Source organism: Camelus ferus, chromosome 32 (genome assembly GCF_009834535.1).
Source record: "Camelus ferus isolate YT-003-E chromosome 32, BCGSAC_Cfer_1.0, whole genome shotgun sequence".
NCBI classification, from domain to species: domain Eukaryota; kingdom Metazoa; phylum Chordata; class Mammalia; order Artiodactyla; family Camelidae; genus Camelus; species Camelus ferus.
Genome location: NC_045727.1, coordinates 2310436 through 2332562, shown reverse-complemented (window position 1 = coordinate 2332562; position 22127 = coordinate 2310436). Strand labels below are relative to the sequence as shown.

The 22127-nt window shown below is 40.4% G+C and overlaps 1 protein-coding gene across 1 annotated transcript in view; it reads right to left on the bottom strand.

The window, feature by feature from the left end:
• Positions 1-3216: 3216 nt before the first annotated feature.
• Positions 3217-22127, bottom strand: part of CLIP1 (CAP-Gly domain containing linker protein 1) — a 112167-nt gene continuing 93256 nt past the window's right edge. Inside the window, 6 exon segments of the mRNA XM_032471588.1 lie at positions 3217-4904; positions 5307-5431; positions 7526-7575; positions 8113-8263; positions 8343-8460; positions 14401-14453. Coding sequence (XP_032327479.1) covers positions 4679-4904; positions 5307-5431; positions 7526-7575; positions 8113-8263; positions 8343-8460; positions 14401-14453 — 723 coding nt within the window. The 3' untranslated portion in view covers positions 3217-4678.

The window sequence follows — 22127 nt, the reverse complement described above, 5'->3', positions numbered from 1 at the left end:
AGCCCCGCCGACGGACGCCGTCACGTGACGGCGCGTTCACGTGACCCGGGCCGCTGACGGCCCGCCGAACCCGGAAGCGGCCTCGTCCGACGTCTGCAGGTCTTTTCTGGCCCTAGCGCCCGCCTCTGTTCCACCGCGGGGATCCTGAAGAAGCTCCCCGAGACCAACCGCCCCGCCCAGACCCCGCCTCAGTCCAGGAGTCGTTGGGCGCTGAGAACGGAGTTTAAGGACGGAGACTGGAGCCTCCTGGTCCCGTTTAAAAATCACGACTTTCTTCTTACCAGCAGGCATACTCGCTGTAAAATGGTAACTTGAAACTAAACTTGAATGGAAATCTTAAATTATAGCAACCAGAAAGTCCTGCGTTCTGCTCTTCTGGTTTGTCAGCTAAAATCTACAAAAGTGGCTAGGGGCTGAGGGACGGACCCTTGAGTGACTTGTCTGTTTAGCGCTTCTAGGAGACTGAGGCGACATGGTATTTCACACAAGTTCTTTCCGACGTGGGATACAAGTAAAATGTTACCTCTTGAGTTGCGAGGATAAAAGATGTCATTTACATCGTGTGACTTATGTGAAAGGCTTAATATTTAATAATTTGCTCAATAAATAACATTAGCAAGGTATGTGGGTTTCAGTACTTTGAGGTGGAAATGGATATTTGGGACCAGGTGAAAGAGGCTTTAAAATGTTTGGTCTTCGAGTGCCTGGCTCCCTTCAATCCTTGTCCTTTGTGAAGAAGGGACTTGCTAAGCAATTACCATGGAGTGTGTGTAAGCAAAGAGCGGGATTTGGAGATGAAGCAGTGACCAATCACATATACATACTTGCATTCTTAATTTCATGGCTCTATTAGACATTTAGATTTGAAAATAACTCCTTTCCACACATGCTGACTGTTCCATGCCCTAGTTCTCAACTCGATTTTCACTGTGGTTCTCAGCGTGTATCACAAACTCTTCTCACATGTGCAGTTTCTTTGCTCAACTGAGAATATTTTAGCACCATCTGCGAGAATAAATGTTCTGCTCAGCAAGCCTCGTCATGGACTGTTAAGCGAGGGCACGACTATGTAAGAAGTAAAATTGCCCACAGTCACTAAAATCTCAAGCGTGCATGGGTGCAAATAAGCAAGGCTAGGATAATAAAGGATCCTCCTCAAACAGGATCAGGATGCTAGATGATCAACAGAGGTGTTTTGTGTAGAGATTCAATGTTTGGAGACATTGCTATACTACTGAGTTGCCCTATAAATATCACAGACTTGTTTATAGTTTGAGGCTTTTTTTTTCTTTTCAAAATGTACTTTTTATTGAGATATAACTGACATATATTAGTTTGAGGTGTACAATGATGACTTGATATATGTATATATCATGAAATGATTACCATAGTAAGTGTACTTACTAGTTCAAGGCTTTTCCAGTCTCTTCAGCAAATGGTGTTGGAAAAACTGGACAGCTGCATGTAAGTAAGTTAGAATACCCCATCACACCATACAGAAAAATAAACTCAAAATGGCTTAAAGACTTAAACATAAGGCAAGACACTATAAACCTCTCAGAAGAAAACATAGGCAAAACATTCTCTGACATAAATCTTAGCAATGTTCTCCTAGGGCAGTCTACCCAGGCAATATAGAAATAAAAGCAAAAATTAACAAATGGGACCTAATTAAACTTATAACCTATTGCACAGCAAAGGAAACCATAAGCAAAACAAAATGACAACCTACGGAATGGGAGAAAATATTTGCAAAACATGAGACTGATGAGGGCTTAATTTCCAGAAAATATAAACAGCTCATACAATAACAAAAACAAACAACCCAATCCAAAAATGGGCAGAAGACCTAACAAGCAATTCTCCAAAGACATACAAATGGCCAAAAGGCACATGAAAAAAATGCTCAATATCACTAATTATCAGAGAAATGCAAATCAAAACTACAGTGAGGTATCACCTCACACCAGTCAGAATGGCCATCATTCAAAAGTCCACAAATGATAAATGCTGGAGAGGATGTGGAGAAAGGGGACCCCTCCTACAGGAATGATAGGAATGTAGTTTGGTGCAGCCATCATGGAAAACAGTATGGAGATTCCTCAAAAGACTAAAAATAGACTTACCATATGATCCAGCAATCCCATTCCTGGGCATATATCCAGAGGGAACCTTAATTCAAAGATACATGCACCCCAATGTTCATAGCAGCACTATTTACAATAGCCAAGACATGAAAGCAACCAAAATGTCCATCAGCAGATGACTGGATAAAGAAGCTGTGGTATATTTATACAATGGAATACTATTCAGCTATAAAAAAGAATAAAATAATGCCATTTGCAGGAGCATGAATGGACCTGGAGATTGTCATTCTAACTGAAGTAAGCCAGAAAGAGAAAAAAAAATACCATATGATATCACTTATATGTGAAATCTAAAAAAAAAAAAAAAGACAAACTTATTTACAAAACAGAAACAGACTCACATAGAAAACAAACTTATGGTTACTGGAGGGGGAGTGGGAAGGGAAAAATTGGGAGTTCAAGATTTGCAGATACTAATATATATAAAATAGATAAACAAATTCATACTGTATAGCACGGGGAACTATATTCAATATCTTGTAGTAACTTATGGTGAAAAAGAGTATGAAAATGAATATGTGTATGTTCATGTATGACTGAAGCATTATGCTATGCACCAGAAACTGACACATTGTAAACTGACTATACCTCAATTAAAAAAAAATATATATATATATACACACACACACACACAAAATAAATGAGTCTTTTCATCAATTCAGTTGATTCTGAAGTCAAGGACTACTGTAAGTGTATTTTTTAGGTAAAAGTAATGTTCAGCTAGTAAATGTGCTTTGGAAATATCTCCCTGTAGGGTAGTCAGAGCTCATGAAACAGATGCTCGGTTGTCATCATTTTGGTAAACATGATAGCTTTCAGTTTCTTTCCCAAACTTCTTCATGCATTAATAGTTGGTACTACATGGTGCCATTTACATTTGTCAGGTAATATAGTAATGGGGTATTTATTTTATGCTAAGTGGGTCATAGAATGCTTTGAGATAATTTCTTAAAAGCTGTTTATCAACAAGACTGCAGTAGAAATTGCTATTTGGATCTGTACTGCTTGCTCATTTGCAGAAAAACCATTATGACAAATAAACCTGAGAATAATTCCAGTTTACTACCACTGGCAAAAAAGAATAACCGTTTATTAAAGTAGATACAGAACACTTGTTTGCTCAAATTTTAATACTGCTTTACATACTGTGTTTGTGAAACAGTTCCTATTATGTTTATAACCAAAAATTTCAACTGATTACAGATTTGTCACTTGTCAAACACATAGCTGATAATCTTGAGGGGAAAATACATCAAAGGCATATATACAATTATAGAAGTTTCTTATTATACATGTCACATGGAAGATACATTTATTTATTCCTTTTTACATATTCTAGAAGACATTCAAATGAAGATAAATAGATTCAAAGTGGTTGATAAACTTCTGATGGTTGAGGTCCTTCATTTTTTTTTTTGTGATAAGAAAATCCAAAATTATTAATGTTGAATTTCTCATCGTACATTCATCTAAACACAGTAAAAAAAAAAAAAAAAACTTGTAGAGTCTGTAGATTGGCTAATTTAGGTGTTTCATAGTGGCTTATTATCCAATTAATTGACTGCTGGGGATATCCATTGGAGAACGAAAAAAAAATCTGGAGAAAATGCTCCCAGTGACTTATATCTGATAAACAAAATGAAAACAAAAAAGAAGGAGCTGCAAAGCCACATGGTGCCATTTCTGGCCTAGTCTGTTATGTCCTGATGAACATTTTAAGTGTTTTCTTTTTCATAAAGGTAAATACCTGAAAAGACAGACACACTGTGTATGTTTCTTCCCAAAATATAGATTTTTAAAAAATATATACATATCGTATTATAGAAGCTGAAATTATGCAAAACCAATAAACAAAACACCACAGTAGAGTAAGTGGGTGCAGCATAGAGATTATAAAATGTCCCCACAGCAGCTTGGGGGCTCCCCCCGCTTTACCTGTTTCATGATTTTATAATCACACCTAAGTATTATCAAGCCTGAAATAAAGGCACTACTGACTTCAGGTAGTGCAAAGAGCTCAGCTATTTCTTTGATTAAGAATAAAATACTTTAAATGAATAGATGAAAATGCAAAATGGCACATTTTTTTCAACTCATTCCAGTGTCAAAGCTTAACCAAAACATCTAAATATACAAATGCAGCCTGCAAATATTTTAGTGCAAATGTGAAAAGTAATGGCATAATTTAAAATTACTTAAATAAGGTATTGTAAGGGTAGGAATTGTTCTAAGAGGTCTCCCTAGGGACAACAAACGTAATGGCCTCTGGTGCAATGTCTTGTTAAAACTTTCAAAAATCAAGAAGACAAAATTAGAGGTGAAAACTCACCCAAGTATTTATTATTCTAACTTATAAACTTAGAAGGGGAGGCTAAAAGGGCGATTTGTTGAAGATCAAAATACTTCCTTAGATTTGTCGATGGGGTTCAAAAATAACGTGAGTTCTCCTGAAGTCTGCTCACACGATGCTGGTGGTCAGTTGCCGACATGCTAGCGCGTCTGAGGAAGCCTGGGCCTCGCGGGAGGCTTCATCAGAAGGTCTCGTCGTCATTGCAGTTGGTGGCCCAGTGCCCGAACATCTCGCAGATTTCACAGTAGGGGCGCTCCTCGCTCCGACTGCCGTGGTGTGTGGAGTGGGGGGGGTCCTCGGACATCTGTGTCTGGGTAGGACAATCCTCTGTGTCATGGAGATCAAAGCAGTCACATATGTCACAGAAGAGGCGAGGTTTCTTCTTGGACTGTTTCTCCTGGTCATCACTACAAATGTTAATGTGTATAGTCAGAAACTCATTTCATCAGAAGAAATTTAAGTGACAGTATCACTTGTAATGAATAAAAAATAAGGAAGAAGTGGTAGAGCACGTGCTTAGCATGCACAAGGTCCTGGGTTCAATCCTCAGTACCTCCGTTAAAAAATAAAGTAAAAAACAAACAAGAACTATGGCCAAGTCTAGGAGCCTCAAGTGTAAAGACTATGTCCACATTTCAGATTTTCACCCCATTGGTAGTGTACCGCTCTCCCGCCAGATTTATGGAAATCGACTGATGGCCAAGTAATCACAAATCAATGGCTTCTCCCACCCATTGGAGAACCTAACTTTACAAACACAACATTAGACAGACCTCAGGGCGCAATCAGCGCTGCTTAGCATGGAGTACCTGTCATAATTGTTCAGGTCGTCCCCATTCCCGTTAAGGGCTGCTTCTGACATCATCTCCACCTTCATCTTGAGGTCCTGATTCTTCCTTTGAAGGTCCACTATTACTGAATTTAGGAAATCAATCTGATTTGTTTGGGGGAAAAAAAAAAAGATGTGAAAGATGTGTGAAACGTGTCCGCTGGAGCGTCAAGCAGGCAGGAAGCACACTCGCACTACGGCTACAGAGTGTGCGGGGCGGCATCAAGGGGCCGACAGAGCCATTAGGGACCCCGGGTTTACACATGTTTATATGCAAACACACACACACACACACGCAAAATTTTACAAAACGCATAACCAGTTATTTGTTCCATTAAACTGCAGAACTAATCCAGGACTTTTATGTTCTATAGATTTGAAAAAGCTCATGGAAATTCTGCTCAGATCATCATTTAACATTTAGTTATTAGTCACTATGAGATGGTAAATGTGTCTTCAGAGTAAAATGAAGGAATTTTAAAGAGAAGGCTGAAGCTCCCTTTTAACTGAGGAGACACTGGTGCACACTGAGGGGCGGCATCCAGGGCCCCCAGGCAGTGAGGTGACCAAGTGACATCGGGAGCAAACACTCTTAATGTTTCCTTTCAAACTGGGGTACTTTTAATTAAAAACAGTGAGTTTCTTCCCTCTTCTACAGACAATAAAAAGGTCTCATTTCTCTAAAAGTCCATTGAAAAAAAAATCCCATTTTGCAATATTAAAAAAAAGTGTGTGTGTATATCCACATATATACATATTTCACTTTTTAAAAGAAATGTTTGGCCTTTTCCTCCCACTGTGGCAATTATGAAACAAAGCATCACTAGCTTTGTGATTCCTGGCAGAACAGCCCTTCTGACACTGACGGCAGCCCCTCTGAATCTAATCTCATTTCTCAAACTGCATTTTCTAAGACATTATCCTCTTAGAAGCTACATATCAGGAAGAAATAGCCACAAAATGGATGTAAGTACAGCGGGAAGCCACACGCTCACGCACAAACACACACGTGCTCACAAATTAGGAAACATAAAACAAACCATTTGCTGATTGGAAGATAAGTGTTGGCAGTGGCAGACGAAACAAACGGAAGCGGAAAGGAAAGGGGGAAGAGAAAACATTGTTAGTTAAGTCTATGCTCCTTAGACACACACGCTAAGCAGACAATGCTGTCAGGTAGGTCAGGACGTTTCCTGACTCCTTACAAGCTTTTCAAAGGAGATGTCAGATAACTAAAATCACAAACTCACTCAGTTTTTCTTTCATTTGAAAGAGAAAGATGGCTTTTACACCTTTGAATTTTGAATGGGATAAGTATGTTCAAAATATGTTATTAAAATTGAAGATAGTGGGGAGGGTATAGCTCAAGTGGTAGAGCACATGCTTAGCATGCAGGAGGTCCTGGGTTCTATCCCCAGTACCCCCTCAAAAAATAAACCTAATTATCTCCCCACCCAAAATAAAATAAACAAACAAAACAGTAATAAACAAAGTAAAAAAAAGTATTCTCATAAAATTGAAGATAGATGTTCATTGCTTATGGGCTATACATTTCCAAAAACAATAATTTGCCTCCGTATAATTCCATTTTTTAAACTAAAGCTATTCTGATAATTTCAGCTTTAGGAAATAGTTTTCAAGAACCCATCTTTTTAAGGTAAAGATGAGCAAGGAAACTTTTGACAGAGTAATTCTACTTCTAGAAATTTATCCTAAAGAAAAATTAGTATATCTGCAAAATGATAGACACCCAAGATAGTTCATTATAGCATTATGTATAATACACTTAAAAGATCAGAAACATGCAACTGTCATGTCAACCAATAGGGAACTGACTGAATTATGATATGTCCATACAGTGGAATACTATACAGCTATAAAAAAGATCAGTGCAGCTCCATTTACGTGACATGCTCCATTTGTGTAAAAAAGGAGAGAAAAGACTGTATTAATCTTGGCTTGTATATACTTTTTTTTCAATGCTGAAAAGATTTTTAAAAAAGACACTGATAATACTGATTATCTATTTGGTGGCTGGGAACTGAGCAGGAGAGAGATGGTGTTTGGAGGGAGACTTTTTTACTGTACGTATTTTTAATGTTGTTTAATGATCAGACCATATGAATATATTACCTATGCAAAAGAGTAAATGATTTTTCTTAAATAGCAGGTAAGCAAAGCAAAAGGAAAGATTGTTACCTGACTCTCCTGGGCTCTTTCATCATCTTCTGCCTGAGTATCAGTATTACCTTATATTAAAAACAAAAAACAACAGCAGAGGGGGGATTTTTTTTTTAATTGCCATTTTTTCGTTGTTATTGCAACGGAAGGGCCAGTGTTAGAAACTCATTCTCACGTGGAATTCCCAGAGGCGCCTCTTTGAGGAGACATCCGAAGCTCCTGTCCCGCCTCTGGACCGCTAAGGGGCCCGCACGGACGCGGCCCAGCCCCTCAGGTGTCCTGTCTCAGGCTGGCCCACTGCGGGGTAGGGACGCCTGCCACACCCATCTGAGTGTAGAGACGTGAGCCCTCACTTTCTCCCAAAGAGACTGTCCCTCTCTCCTCCCCTGCAGTGCACCTGCCGGACCCACAGCTGCTCCCGGGCGGCTGCCTATCAAAGCTGTCTCATGCAGACTTCTGCCAACACTCAAGACCACGCGCAGGTCCAGAGGTGGGGGGTGCGGGGAGCCCGGGCGGGGTCCCCGGTGAAGGGCATGGCCTCGCGCAGCAGCCCGGCTGCCGGAGCGCCGGCGTCGCGGAGAAGCGCAAAGTGGTCATCCTTTTACCTGAGGAGCTGCTGAGCTGCCTCTTGTTCTCTTTGAGTTGAAGCTCCAAGTTCTTTACCTTGAGCTCAAGCTTCACCTTATCAGACTCTAGAGACTGAACGACTGAATGCAGGGACTTGGCGGAGGCGTTCTCTCCCCTGAGCACCGTGACCTGGAACACACGGGCTGGCTCAGGCTGGGGATCGGGACACAGAGAGGCAGCATGAACGGTCCCCGAGATGGCACCCTACCTCATTTCTCAGTTTTTCCAGCTCTGCATCCTTTTCTGTGAGTAAGGCACTAGTGATACTGATGGATTTCTGCAAGGAAGCTTTTTCTTCATCTGCGTCTTTTATTAACTTGGATTCTCTAAAAGACCAAAGAGTTAAAAATTCCAGAAATCAACCGAGAGAGTGATCAGTGTACAACTGTCCTAGAACAAACATGTAATTAACTTTAGCTAATGTAAAGGCACAAAGTATCACAGGGAAGTGTTAGAGGGGGTGGAGACTATTACGCTTGCAAAATTTTACTTGAAATTTTACTTACTGTGAGGGGAGAAAAAGTTTACCTATGCACAGACATGCCAGAATCTGCATATCATTGTATCCATTTGAATTTAAAGAAACAAGTTAATAACTTTGGAAGACGTGGAATTAAAAAACAAAACAAGACTGTTGCACCCCACCCCAAAGAGTTATTTTTAAAAAATCTAACCTCCCCCCCGAGATGAATTCCGTTACTTCTTGAATAAATTGTTACCAAGCAATAACAACATTTAAAATACACACATGCAAAGCGGTTATACAGATGTCATGCAGAGCAGTTTTATGCTGGAAGTATCGATTGGTTCTCACTAATTTCGGTAACTTTTAGCAAGTTCCAAGAATGTGTTTTGGAGAGCTCGTGGGCCAAAACGGTAGCGGAGATTATTACTACTATTCCAACTGAAAGATTATGACTTTTCGTCCATAGTCTCTGAAGAGGGGATTAAGTTGCTCGTAGAAATGAAAGGTAATTACATAAAGGCTAGAACAGAAACGTGAAAACAGACTTCCAGGGTAGGATGGAAGCAGAGTGGCATCTGGAAGGAGGTGAGCGCACCTGAGTTTAGGCTGCCCCAGCGTTTGGTTCTCACCAGAGCAGCAGGGACCAGGCTTTTCCTGAGAGGGACACAGTGACCTTGGAGTCAAGGAGTGGGGAGAAAAGGGGGAAAGATGAAAGGATGACAGGGAAGGAGGGCAAGACACACTAGAGACGACCCCAAAGGGCAGGCTACTACATGTTTATCAATGTGTGTGTGTGTTTACATCTTTGTGGTCAAAATTCAAAAGTGCCAAGGTCATCTAAGCCAAGGAGAGGCTGAGGAACTGCCGCAGACTGGAGGGGACTGAGGGGATGTGACAACAAAAGGCAATGGGGTCTCCTAGACGGGATCCTGGAAGAGAAAAAAGACGTGAGGGGCAAACGGGGCAGAGCTGCCCCGCGTCTGGGGCCTAGCTGGGAGTGCCGCACCACGCTGCTCTCTCAGTTTCATGAAAGGACCAGGGAAGGCAGGATATGCGCACGCGGGGAAGCGGGTGAAGGGCAGGCGGGGAATCCCTGGACTGCCTCTGCAACTCTTCTGGAAACCTCAAATTTTAAAATAAGAAGTTTTTAAAAATTACAAGCGGTGTGAAACAAGAGGAAAAAAAGCTCGTGGCACAAAATTATGTGGGGAAAACAAAACTGGAGAAAAAATTCCTAGCTAGCCCTCAGGTCACACAACCATCGGCCCTGCGTGAACGTAATCATCACTGGGAGCTCACGGCTTAAACCACAACAAACCAAGTCCCTCCTGGTTCTGTTAGAAGTCACCGGGTGAATGCAGAGCATGACATGGTTCAGCCTGGCTTTAGAACCCCTTGAAGGGTCGGAAACTGAGGCCCAAGTTAGAAATGGCAGAATGTATGTCTGGTTAGTGAGACCCAAGATATCCGGCACACGAATTACAGAATTCTCATGATTTATGGTAAATCGAAATTCTATACAAAGATGAAAATATAAGTGTTGTATTTTTCTCATTGTGTGGCTTACGCTTACACTCCAGCATAAGTAGTAAGAAAAGAATCTGAGACTAACAGAAATTTCTTGAATTCAACACCTAAGCGTTACATGTACACTTGGTGCTGTGAAATAACTGAGTGACACCTCGCCCGGAAACAGGATCTTGTTTAAGTGGAAACAAAACAAAGATTTTTGTGAAAGGAATGTACAGGCACTTTTTCCACCTGGAAAGTAAATATCTGATTTTATACCAAGAGTCAATAAATTTTGGGCTCCATATATTTCTACTAAACTTATTTGGTAGTTGATCCTACTGTAAAAACGATTTCAAGAGATTTACTTGTAAATCCAACTCAAATTTGAGAAATGTGATTTTAAGTGTTTTTACTGAAAAATACCAGGATTTGGAGGCTAACAGATTTAGATTCTTCTATAGTCAGGACTCTACTTAGTCAAGATTTGACGGGTGTTTTGTGGGGGAGGGAGGGATAAAGACAGCATCAAGCTGGCAGAAGGAAAAAGGAGCAGGTATCTTTGCTTATCAGCACATACGTATAACCTCTGAGGCTGCTTTCTAAGAAGATGGCAAGGAGATGTTTCTTGTACAAGTTATCAAGATGCCTGGTTAGGAAAGGGATCTGACTTGTGATTTATACGCCAGATGACGGGACAGACAGACCTCGTCAGCTCATCTTTGCGACAGATCTTCATTGCCAGCATCTTAGTCGATTTCTAAGCCCAAATCCCACCGTGCAAACCAAGAGGGGCTAAATTAAACCACTTACACCAATATTACTGACACCTGAGTCACAACTCACATTGACAGGAAGGCCTGGGTGACTTTTAAGCCAGGGTGGCTAGGATGAGTTGGCATTACTACAAATATCAAGAAGGGAAGACAAATATAACATGAAAGAAGGGCTACAGGGGCCGGAAATCTTCCCCCGAGGGAACATCTTACCCAGATTCTTTTCTTACTACTTACATGAGAAATAAACTCCAGTAATGAAGCAAATACCTTAAAGTGTTACTGGGCAAGCTTTAAAAATGCAAGATAACAAGAACCAAATATTAGAAACATGAAGAGGAATGCAAATACAGTAAGGAGAACTCAATTTGCACGGCAGTTCTGTGCTGTATACAGATATAAAAAAAGACGTGTGTGTGTGTGCGCGCGTGTGTGTGTGTACTGCTGAGGATATTTTACAAAACAAAAGCAAGACACAGAGGGACAAAGGCAGCCAAAAAATATATACAACAATTTGGTTTACTGAAAATATATGAAATTTATTTATTAGAACGTGGATAGACTTTCTTTAGTCTTACCATTAAAGACACACAGATAGAGCAAGGGAAGCGAGAGTGGAAAGGGAAAAGAGAGGGGTGAGATGAGCATCGGTCAGCAGCGCAAGCTCGGAGACAGTCAGACAGTCAGCACCCGCAGTGAGCCGAACGAGCCGAGCGGCGCGTGGCCTCGTCAGCCGCTGCTCCTCCCTGAGTACAGAAATCTTGCATTGCCGCTAACACCATCAGTTCTGACTCTGCAAACCCACGTCTAAGATTCTGGCTCTGGAGAACCTTCTTTGACATCAAAAAGCCTAGAGAAGGGAGGGAAGCCAAACAGGTTCCCAGATCTGCTGTAGGCTTTCTCAGCCAGAGGAACGCACTTCTCCGCATCTGCCCGTGACAGCAATTCAGCGTGGCTCTGCTTTACCTACTAGACATCTCGGAACCTGGTTTGCCTGACTTGAAGGCCAGTTTTGCAAAGAAATGATTACACTTTTAAGCTTAGAGGAAAATTTTTACTACATATTGTTTGCAACTCAATGTTTAGGTAGCAAAGAAAAAAACCACAGCAAATACAAGGTGATACTAATTTCTTAATGATCAGTAGTTTACTCCGACATCAGGAGTAAGTACTGCACTTCACTATAATGAACAATATAGTTTGAAGGAAGCAATTACATACTATTTTGGCTACATATGTTCAGTTATCACTAAACTGCTGCCTAAGATCTCAGTTCTTGCACAAACACTTCAAATATCTATGACTTAAGTACTTTTGAGACTTTCAATTAAGAACGTACCAAATTCTGTCTAGTAATCTATGCTAAAATTTACTTAACGATTACACACACGGACCTACATTGGAATCCATCACCAAACGGACTTTTCGAATGCATTTAAGGGCCCACAATATTAGCTAAAATATACTTGCATTCATATTTCTGAAATAGACATAACTTTCTATGAGGGTTAATTAACAATTTGAAAAAAAAAAGTCCTAAATATAAGAAACTAGGTTTAAAACTTTTTTCACTCCCAGAAAAAAATATCATCTTTATCTCATTTAGTGATTAAAAGAGTAATTTTCTGGAGACACTCTTCTACGCATACCCAGGACCTAAAACGGGAGCAGGGTGAAACCAGCACAGAGGAATGGACAAGCCTCCAAATTTGCTCCAACTTTTTAAGCCATGAAAAAAGTCACACACCAATCACATCTTGAAAGGCATGTGATTCAGTCCAAGTCATGTGGTAATAAGGACTAACAAAGCAGAGCACTGTTCTTTTTTAAAAAAAAAAAAAAGATTAAAGAGTAAAAATAAATACATAAATAATAAACGAATGTACGGTGAGAAAAAAAACCAGCATAGAAATCTGAAGACCTGGGTCTTATGCCTGCACCTGACTTCTTGGCCAGGTTGTCTAACTTTGGGGGCTTCAGTTTCACCGTTTTCAGATGCAAGCCCCACCACATATTTCACAGGGTTGTTTTGAGATTCAATACGTGTGTGAATTAAGAAGTGCTACTTAAATGCAAAGGGGTTACATCAGTACTCACACCAGCCCAATGCCTCAGGAAAAAGCACTATTAATTTTTTCACATGCCCCTGCTAGCGGCATACATGGGTTCTTTTTTTTTTTTTTTTTTTTTAAGAAATCAAGTCTTCTCTATGTAAAACAACTATCCCAAGGCTCACATGAGCGGAGCTGTGCTTGGACACGGGGACCAGGCTGAGGCATGGCAGCCACCACAGCTCGTGGTCACATGGAGAACAGCTGGCCGGACAACGGGCGAGGCAGGGATGAGACACACATGCATTCTGATGTGAAACTTTAAAGCAGAATGAGTCTAAGGATTTCCTAAAAAAGAAAGGAGGAAGGTACCTCTGGGCTGAGGCCTAATTCCCTTCAGAATGTGGCTTAGGGAACGCAGATATCTTTGTGGGCCAAATAAAGCCCCTAATTCTGAAGCAATCGCCATGCTGGCAGGAGGGGACACCGACAGTGTGAAACACATGCGTCAGTGGTCAGTGAGGGAAACTTCCTGCCCTGACAAGGAAGAATAAAGTGTTCTGCAAGATTATGAATGAATTCTTTTCTTCTATTACTATTTTTTAATTGAGGTATGGAAGAATTCTTGACTGTACTATTCCTAAAGTTTATTTTTATTTTTGTATTTAGTAAGACAAAAAAGTGTGGCACTGTTGTGAGGCACTGTACAGCAAACCACTGCACAAGGGCTGCGGGTCTCGGCAGCAGTACTCACTAATCTGCTCAGCATGCGGGGTAAGCACAGAATTTCTCAAGACACAAACCGCACATCTTAAAAGAGCGGACAGAGACCATCAGAATGCATAAGCATTAGGCTTCTGAATGATTATTCCTGGGGGTCCTTTATCCTCACCCATTTGATTATCATGAAAGAATAATGAAGTTCTTTTTTAGAAAATAAATAGGAACATTGAAAGTGGTGTCTCCCAAGGTTGGGGGAGTGTGGTACAGCTCAGTGGTAGAGGGCATGCTTAGCATGCACAAGGTCCTGGGTTCAATCCCCAGTATGTCCACTTAAAAAAAAAGTTTCCCATTATTACTAATTAACATTTTCATAAAACTGAAACCAGTATTTATAGGCAGATCAATTACTCTAGGAAAACTATTGTTTCTTTAGTTACTGAAACTAGGAAGGAACAGCGGCATAATATGAGACAATCTGATTTTAGAACACTTCCGAAAAAACACAGCTGAACATGGCTTAAAAATCAAACTGTTCTGTGTTTTAGTAATACTGACACTCTTGCAAATGGATTTCCATAATTTGTCAATTATGAACACCAAACTATCACAATGCAATTTTCTGAACAGGTCGTATGTTTTCCACAAGTCACTGTGTGCATCATGTTCTAACATTTTCCTTATTAAACACTCACATACACACACAAACACACACAAGACAATAAACACAAAAAGAAAGCCTACCTCTTTTTCATTTCTAACAACTGATTATTGAGCACAGATCTCTCTTCTTCCAGCTGGAAAAAAAAACACACATACAAAAGAAGTTTAGTTCGTAACAAGTCCACAGAGGGGCCCCATTTCTCACCTTCAGGTCCCATTCCCACGCTCCAGTTAAAGCAACTGGCTTTCCTCAGAGGTGATGAAAAAAGAGCAAGCGTATCTCAGATATTAATTCACAAATTGTTTATGACCCGAATGATGCCCCCTCCTCAGGGACCTGAGAGTTAACATATTAAATAATACCACCTTGAACAGTACACATTGCATCTCAGACATTCAGTAAATGTCTCCTGCATCTGATAAATGCATGAGTGAAGACTTTGCTATTAACATTCTGGTTCCTTTACTGAAACAAGAGGTCAGGTGTCACCAACGTGTAGGGCGAGGAACAGGTAAGTTCCTCTACACGGGCCTCATCTTACGCCTACTATATTCCAGGCACTTGCTCCTGACATACAAAAAAAGAAATTCTACAAAAGAACTTTAAGAGGTCCTTTAGTTCTAAAATTGTTATTCTATTAAGGATTAAAACAAAAAAAGAATCAGCTAGTCCATCTTGTGAGAGGAGACCCACCACGACCTTCCGTCTGCACCACGCAGTTTATTTAGCCAAATACAGCACCGATGTTAACTCATACTTTTAAACAAAAAGACAAAAAAGCTCTTCCGTGTGTGTGTTTTTTTAATCAAAGGACAACACCAAAGACTATGTAATGGTTTCCAACCATGGGAGTGGCCCAGAATTTAAGCCACTGGCTCACTGTAAGTAGTTATTGTCTTGTTTCCGATTATGTATCAGTTATGCACACGCTTCGCTATAAAGGTCCTCATACTTTAAAAGTTCTTAAACATAAACATGTATGGTTTAAACATAAATTTATCAAGAAATCTACACAGGTTAACATACAGGTTTTTTTTTTCACTACAGACTCCCCTTTCCTGGTGCATTAAGATATATGCATTTGCTGCATAAGTAATTTTAAAGAGTCAAAGGAAGGAAAAAGTGGGGGAGGCAAACTTTAAAAACTAAAATGAGAGCGAACATCTGGAGAGTGGGATGTGGAGATGAGAGGGGCTCTCATTTTTTCCTTTGTGCCCTTTTATATGGTTTATATTTATTTTTTAAACAAGGAAGCCGTTTCACTTTTATAGTTAAAAAAAAATTAAAACAGGGGGAAGAAAATCAATAAACAAACTTAAGACTGAGAAATGACTACAATGAAGATATAAATGGATACAGGACATGGCAGATAATTCACAACAGAGAAAATACGAATGATTAATAAACACCTGAAAAATCATTCAACACTGCAAACAACAAGTATGTAGAGATTCTCCCCGTTTCTCGAGGGACGCACTGTGCCCGAATTTCCAAAGAACAGAAATTCAGGCTGCTCATTGTACTGATTCTTTACAGGGAAACAATGTTTTTCCCTTCTTCTGGTCCAGGACCCAATCCAGGATAACAAGTTTCATTTAGCAGTCATATTTTTTTAGTCTAACTGGCTCCTCATTTTTCCTTGTCTTTTGTGACCTTGACAGTTTCGAAGAGCACAGGCCAGTAGAATGTCCATCAATTTGGATTCATCTGATGTTTCCACGTGGGTGGAGTCAGATCAGATTTTTTTGGCAGGAACACCACAGAAGTGATCCCATGTCCTTCTCAGTACGTGACAGTAAGAGGCACACAATGTTGATTGTTGCTGAGGGTAACACTGATCACTTGGTTAAGGAGGCATCTTCCACGTTTCTCCACTGTAAATGCACTATTAATTTGTGGAGAGATATTTTGGAACTCTGTAAACATCCTGTTCCTCAACAAAATCTCACTCACTGGTTTTAGCAACAATTGATGACTCTTGCCTAAATAAATTATTACCATGATGGCTACAAAATGGTGATTTTTCTATCATTTTACCTATCTTCCGGCTGGCATTTTACTGTAAGGAAAGGCTTTCATTTTTCTTTCATTCATTTATTTATACCTATCTGTTTCCATGACATATTTATATCATGGTTTCTTATTTTTTCAGTAGGCTATAAACCATTACAAACATTATTTCTTTTGATGCTCAGATTATCTCAGACTTGGCCAGTGGAAGCCCCTTCAACGTGGTTCTGATCTGGTTTTGACTAATCCCCAATATTCTTTAAGTACCTCCTTGCTTTTTGGTGCACAAGATATTCCAGGTTCATCCTGTATTCTTTCTGACTCAGCCCTGGAATCAGTCATTTCTCAAAGGACCTTTTAGTGGAGAAGAGCATTTAGAACCCAAAATCTAGGTAGCTAGGTATTCTTATTGATATTGGAGTGTTATTACTTCTAAGTTCTGTTAGTGGACTTGATCAACACTTGAAACTTCTGCTCTTCAAAAGACTGTTAAGAAAGTGTAAAGACAAGACACAGACTGAGAAAAAACACTTGCAAAACATAACCTGATGAAGAACGTGAATCCAGAATGTATTAAGAACTCTCAGAACTCAATAATAATCCAGACAACTAAGCAAATTTTAAAACATGCAAAAGATCTGAACAGACACTTGACTAAAGAAGAGATGAAGGCGGCCAATAAGCAGATGAAAAGAAATTCCCTCATTAGTCACCAGGGAAATGCAAATTAAAACTACACTTGAGACACTTGTTATCATTTCTAGTTTCACTCCGTTGTGACTAGATAACATACTTCGCGTGATTTGAATCCTTTTAAGTTCAGAGACTCGTTTTATGGACCAGCACACGGTCTACCCTGGAGAACGCTCCGTGTGCACTTGAGAAGAATGTGTCTCCAGCTACTGCTGAGTGGAGTGCGCCACAGATGACTGTCATGTCTCGCCGACATACAGTGTTGTCCAAGTCTTCTATTTCCTTGTTGATCTTCCCCCACTATCAACATCCCACAGCAGAGCGGCACATTCATGACCACCCACGAACCTACACTGGCACAGCATTATCACCACAAGCCCATAGCTTACATGAGATTCACTCCTGGTGTTGCACATTCCATGACTTTTGACAAATGTATAAAGACGTGGATCCACTGTTGCAGTACTGTACCGAACGGAGTCACTGCCCTAAAGACCCTTGGTGCCCTCCCTGTTCATCACTCCCACCCTCCTCTACCCTTCACAGCCACCATATTTTTGTCTGTATAGTTCTGCCTTTTCCAGAATGTCTTATCTTTGAAATCATACAGTATGCAGCCTTCCCTAAATTGGCTTCTTTTACTTTGCAATATGCATTTAAGGTTCCTCCATGTATTTTCACGAGCTGATAGGTCATTTCATGTTGCTGCTCAATAATATTCCATCATCTGGATGTACTTTAATTTATTTATCCACTCACCTACTGAAGGACATCTTGGCTGCTTCCAAGTTTTGGCAATCGTGAATCAATCTGCTATAAACATCCACGCGCAGCATTCTGTGTGGACATAAGTTCCCAGTTCATTTGAATAGATACCAAGGAGCACGACCGCTGGATCACACAGGAAGAGTATCTTTAGTTTTGTAAGAAACTGCTGAGCTGTCTCCCAAGGTAACAAGAGTTCCTGTTGCTCCGTACCTTTGTCAGCGTTTGGTGTCATCAGCGTTCTGGGTTCCGTCCATTCTGACAGGTGTGAAGTCGTACCTCACTGCTAGTTCCCAAATGACACATGATATTGCGCACCTTTTCGTATGCTTACTTGCCATCGACGCATCTTCTTTGGCGAGGTGTCTGTTCAGGACTTTTGTCCACTTTTCAACTGGGATGTTCATCTTCTTATCAAATTTTACAACTTCTTTGTGTATTTCAGTAACAGTCCTTCATTCGATGTGTGTTTTGTAAAAACTGTCTCCCAGTCAGTGGTTGTCTCAATTCTCTTTTCACGTTATCTTTCACAGAGAAAAGTTTTTAATTTGAGTATCGTCCAGCTTATCAATTCTTTCTTTCATGGATCATGCCTTTGAGGTTGTATCTAAAAAGTCATCTCCATACCCAAAGTCAGCTAGGTTTCCCCCTATTTTATTTTCTAGAAGTTTTATAGTTGTACATTTAACATTTAGGACTATGACCCATTTCAGCTTAGTTTTCATGAACAGGGTTAATATGCGTCTAGATTCACTTTTTTACATGTGGATGTCCACTTGCTCCCACACCATTTGTTGAAAAAAAGATCTTTGCTCCATTGTATTGCCTTTCCACCTTTGTCAAAGATCAGTTGTCTATATTTATGTGGGTCTATTACTGAGCTCTCTATTCTGTCCCATTGATCCACTTGTCTATCCTTTCACCAATAACATGCTGTGTCTGATTACTGTAGCTTTATACTAAGTCTGAAGTTGGATAGTTGTCAGTCCTTCAACTTTGTTCTTCAATACTGAGTTGGTTATTTGGGGACTATCTGCCTCTATGTATAAATGGAGACTGTGTTAAATCTATAAATCATGTTAGGAAGAACCAGTAACTTAACAATACTGAGTCTCTCTATCCATGAACATAGACTATCTCTCCATTTATTTAGATCTTCGATTTTGAATCAGTCTTTCTTTCTTCCTTCCTTTTTTTCCTTTCTTTTCTTTCTCTCTCTCTCTCTCTCTTTCTTTCTGTGGGAGGAGGTAACTAGGTTTACTTATTTATTCTTAGAGGAGGTGCTGGGGACTGAACCCAGAACCTCAGGCATGCTAAGCATGTGCTCTACCGCTTGAGCTACACCCTCCCCCAGCTCTTCTTTGATTTTGTTCATCAAAATTTTGTAGTTTTCCTCAGATGGATCTGGTACATATTTTGTTATATTTATACCTAAGTATTTCATTTTGGGGGGTGCTTATGTAAAATGGTATTATGTTTTCAATTTCAAATTCCACTTGTTCATTGCTTGTATATAAGAAACCAACTGACTCTTGCATATTAAACCTAGTATCCTGCAACTTTGCTATAATCACTTATTAGTTCCAGGAGTTTGCCGTTCTTTTGGATTTTCCGTACTGTGTGATCTGTAACAAAGTTTTATTTCTTCCTCCCCAATATGTATACCTTTCAAATCCTTTTCTTATCTTATTGCATTAGCAAGGAATAGCAGTATGAGGTTGAAAAGCTGTGGTGAGAGGGGACATCCTTGCCCCGTTTCTCAGAGGGAAAGCCGTGAGTTTCTCACCACTAAGTATGTTAGCTATAGAGTTTCTGTAGCTACTCTTTATCAAGTTGAGGAAGTTCCCTTCTATTCCCAGTTTGCTGAGAGTTTTATCATAATGGATGCCGGATTTTTCAAGTGTCTTTTTTGCATCTATAGATATGATCATGTGGTTTTCTTCTTTAGTCTGTTGATATGACAGGTTACACTCTTATTTTCAAGTGTTGAACCGGCCTTGCATCTCTGAGATAAATCCCACTTCGTTGTGGCATCTAATTCCTTTTAAACATTGTTGGGTTCAATTTGCTAACATTTTGTTGTTTTATACTATTTTGATTCCATTTATGTTACTTACTAGAAAAGGCAAAACTATAGCATCATAAAAGAAATGAATGGTTTTTAGGGATTGGGAAATGATTGACTATAAAAGGAGTATGAGAACAGTTTGGGGTGAAGAAAACCTTGATTGTGGAGTAAATTGTATGACTGTATATATATGTTAAAACTCACCAAGCTATATACCTATGAAGGATGAATTTTATGTAAATTATACCTTAATAAATACAAATTTCACGGGGAAGCAAGTTTGAGCTATTTATACAATACAGCTTTTGTAAGAAACAAAACCCTATGTACATGCTGTTACACATGTGAAGAACGGCATGAAAAGATACACCCAACCATTTATAATGGTGCCTCAATGAAATGAGAGGAGTAATGACTTTGAGATATGTGTTTGTATGGTTTCATGTTACAAACATGTATGATTATTTCTAAACTTGAAATAACATTATAATTTAAAAGGAATAAATAATTCCTATTTTTTAGAGGCACAAAAATATTTGCAGAAAAAATGATAGTATATCTAGGATTTGCTTCAAATTAATCCACAACAGGGTGGAGGGTAAGTGGCAGTAACCAAGAGTTGACTGCCTTTTGGATTGAACACACGGGGATTCACTATATCGCTCACTCTGCTTCTATGTGTGCTTGAAATTTTTCACAATAAAAGGCTGAATGAAAGAGAGGGTTACTTTACCCCAAAATATTAAGAAAATAATATTACAGTGAAAATGGTACAAGAATGATCATGGTTTGGGGAATACTAAACCAAAAAATCTCAAATAGCTCATCCATCCACAAATAGCTCATCTGTCCACAAAACTGCTTAATATGTAAACATGGTGGGTAACTTGCTTTAAATCTATCACTTAAGAAAAATGCTAGCTTGCGTCCAGTGAAGGATGTGCTGAAGTTCAAAATCATTACATACACTACTCCTGCTTTTGTAGGCTCAGTAAAAACACTTGAATACAAATCTTCAGAAAGGAGTGGCAATTTTCTGTTTTGCTCACCACTCTCCTCCATTTCTGGAACACTGGTAGGCATGCAGCAGGCGCCCAATAACTACGTGCTGAGTGAACAACGGTGGCAGATCATCAGTAAGCTGGTGCTCTGCATGGGTATGAGTTGGCAGTGGCCATTGGAAGCCAGGGTTCTCAAGAATGACCTCTCTCTGCTCAACTAGTCTAAGCAAGCCAGTGCTAAGCCGATTCTTTTCTCGCCGACTTCCCCAGTGAAGTGGTTCACATTTGGGCTATTTCAGTCTCTTCTCTAACCAAGTGTTCTGAGGTCCAAAATAGCAGCTCTACCTTGACAGCACAAAACACATTCACATTCCCTGTGTCTGAGGATTTCTAGTCTCGCCTCCCACACACACACAGACAGACTCCTGCTCTTAGAAGTGGAGAAGCTAATGGGGGAAAAAAGGAAGAGGAGGATTTAGTCATTTCCGTGGACAAACCCTTCCAGAGAAGAAAGGAGGGTGGGATGGACACGGGGAAGTGCTGCCCACACCCCGCTTTCCAGCCTGGCCTTGTCGCCAGCCTCTGGGAGAGCTGTCAGCAGAGAGCCCCCGGTTGTCGACCCTCAGGGATCACTGCAGCAGAGCCACCTCTGCTGGGGTCACAGCCCCTTCCTGGGATGGACCACCTCCAACGACTGATCCATAGGAGATTATAAAAAGACTGGACATCTGGTCCCAACTGGGGACAAAGTACGAGGGCCACTCCAGCTCCAGAGCTTCCTGTGGGGGTGGTCAAGGCTGTCGCTGGGCCTGCATCATGGCTCAGCTCGCTCTGCCCTGTCCTGCCTCCTTCCTTTCTTTTCTACAGGTGCTGCCCCAAGAACACACCTTAATAAGCATCATGCCCACTGAACACTCTCCCAGCCTGCTTTCCGGGGAACCCGACCTCCAACAGTAAGCATTCAGGTACCACCCTAAGATTTTAGAAGAGGCACAGGATGATGGCAGGCCTGGGAGACTGGTCTGACTTTATATAACGTATGTAAGTAAATATACATATGAATATATTTATATCTTCAAATACACGCACACACAGGTATCACTGGCCTTTAACAAGAAAGCTACTGATGGTGCGGTTGCACAGTGGGGGGACTGTGACTGAGTGAGGCCAGTCCACAGGACGTAGTTCTTCACACAGAGCACACCCATCAACCTAGTCTTTAGTTTTTGCTCCTGGTTGCTGGAAAGACGGCTGCTAACATCTTCGGTGT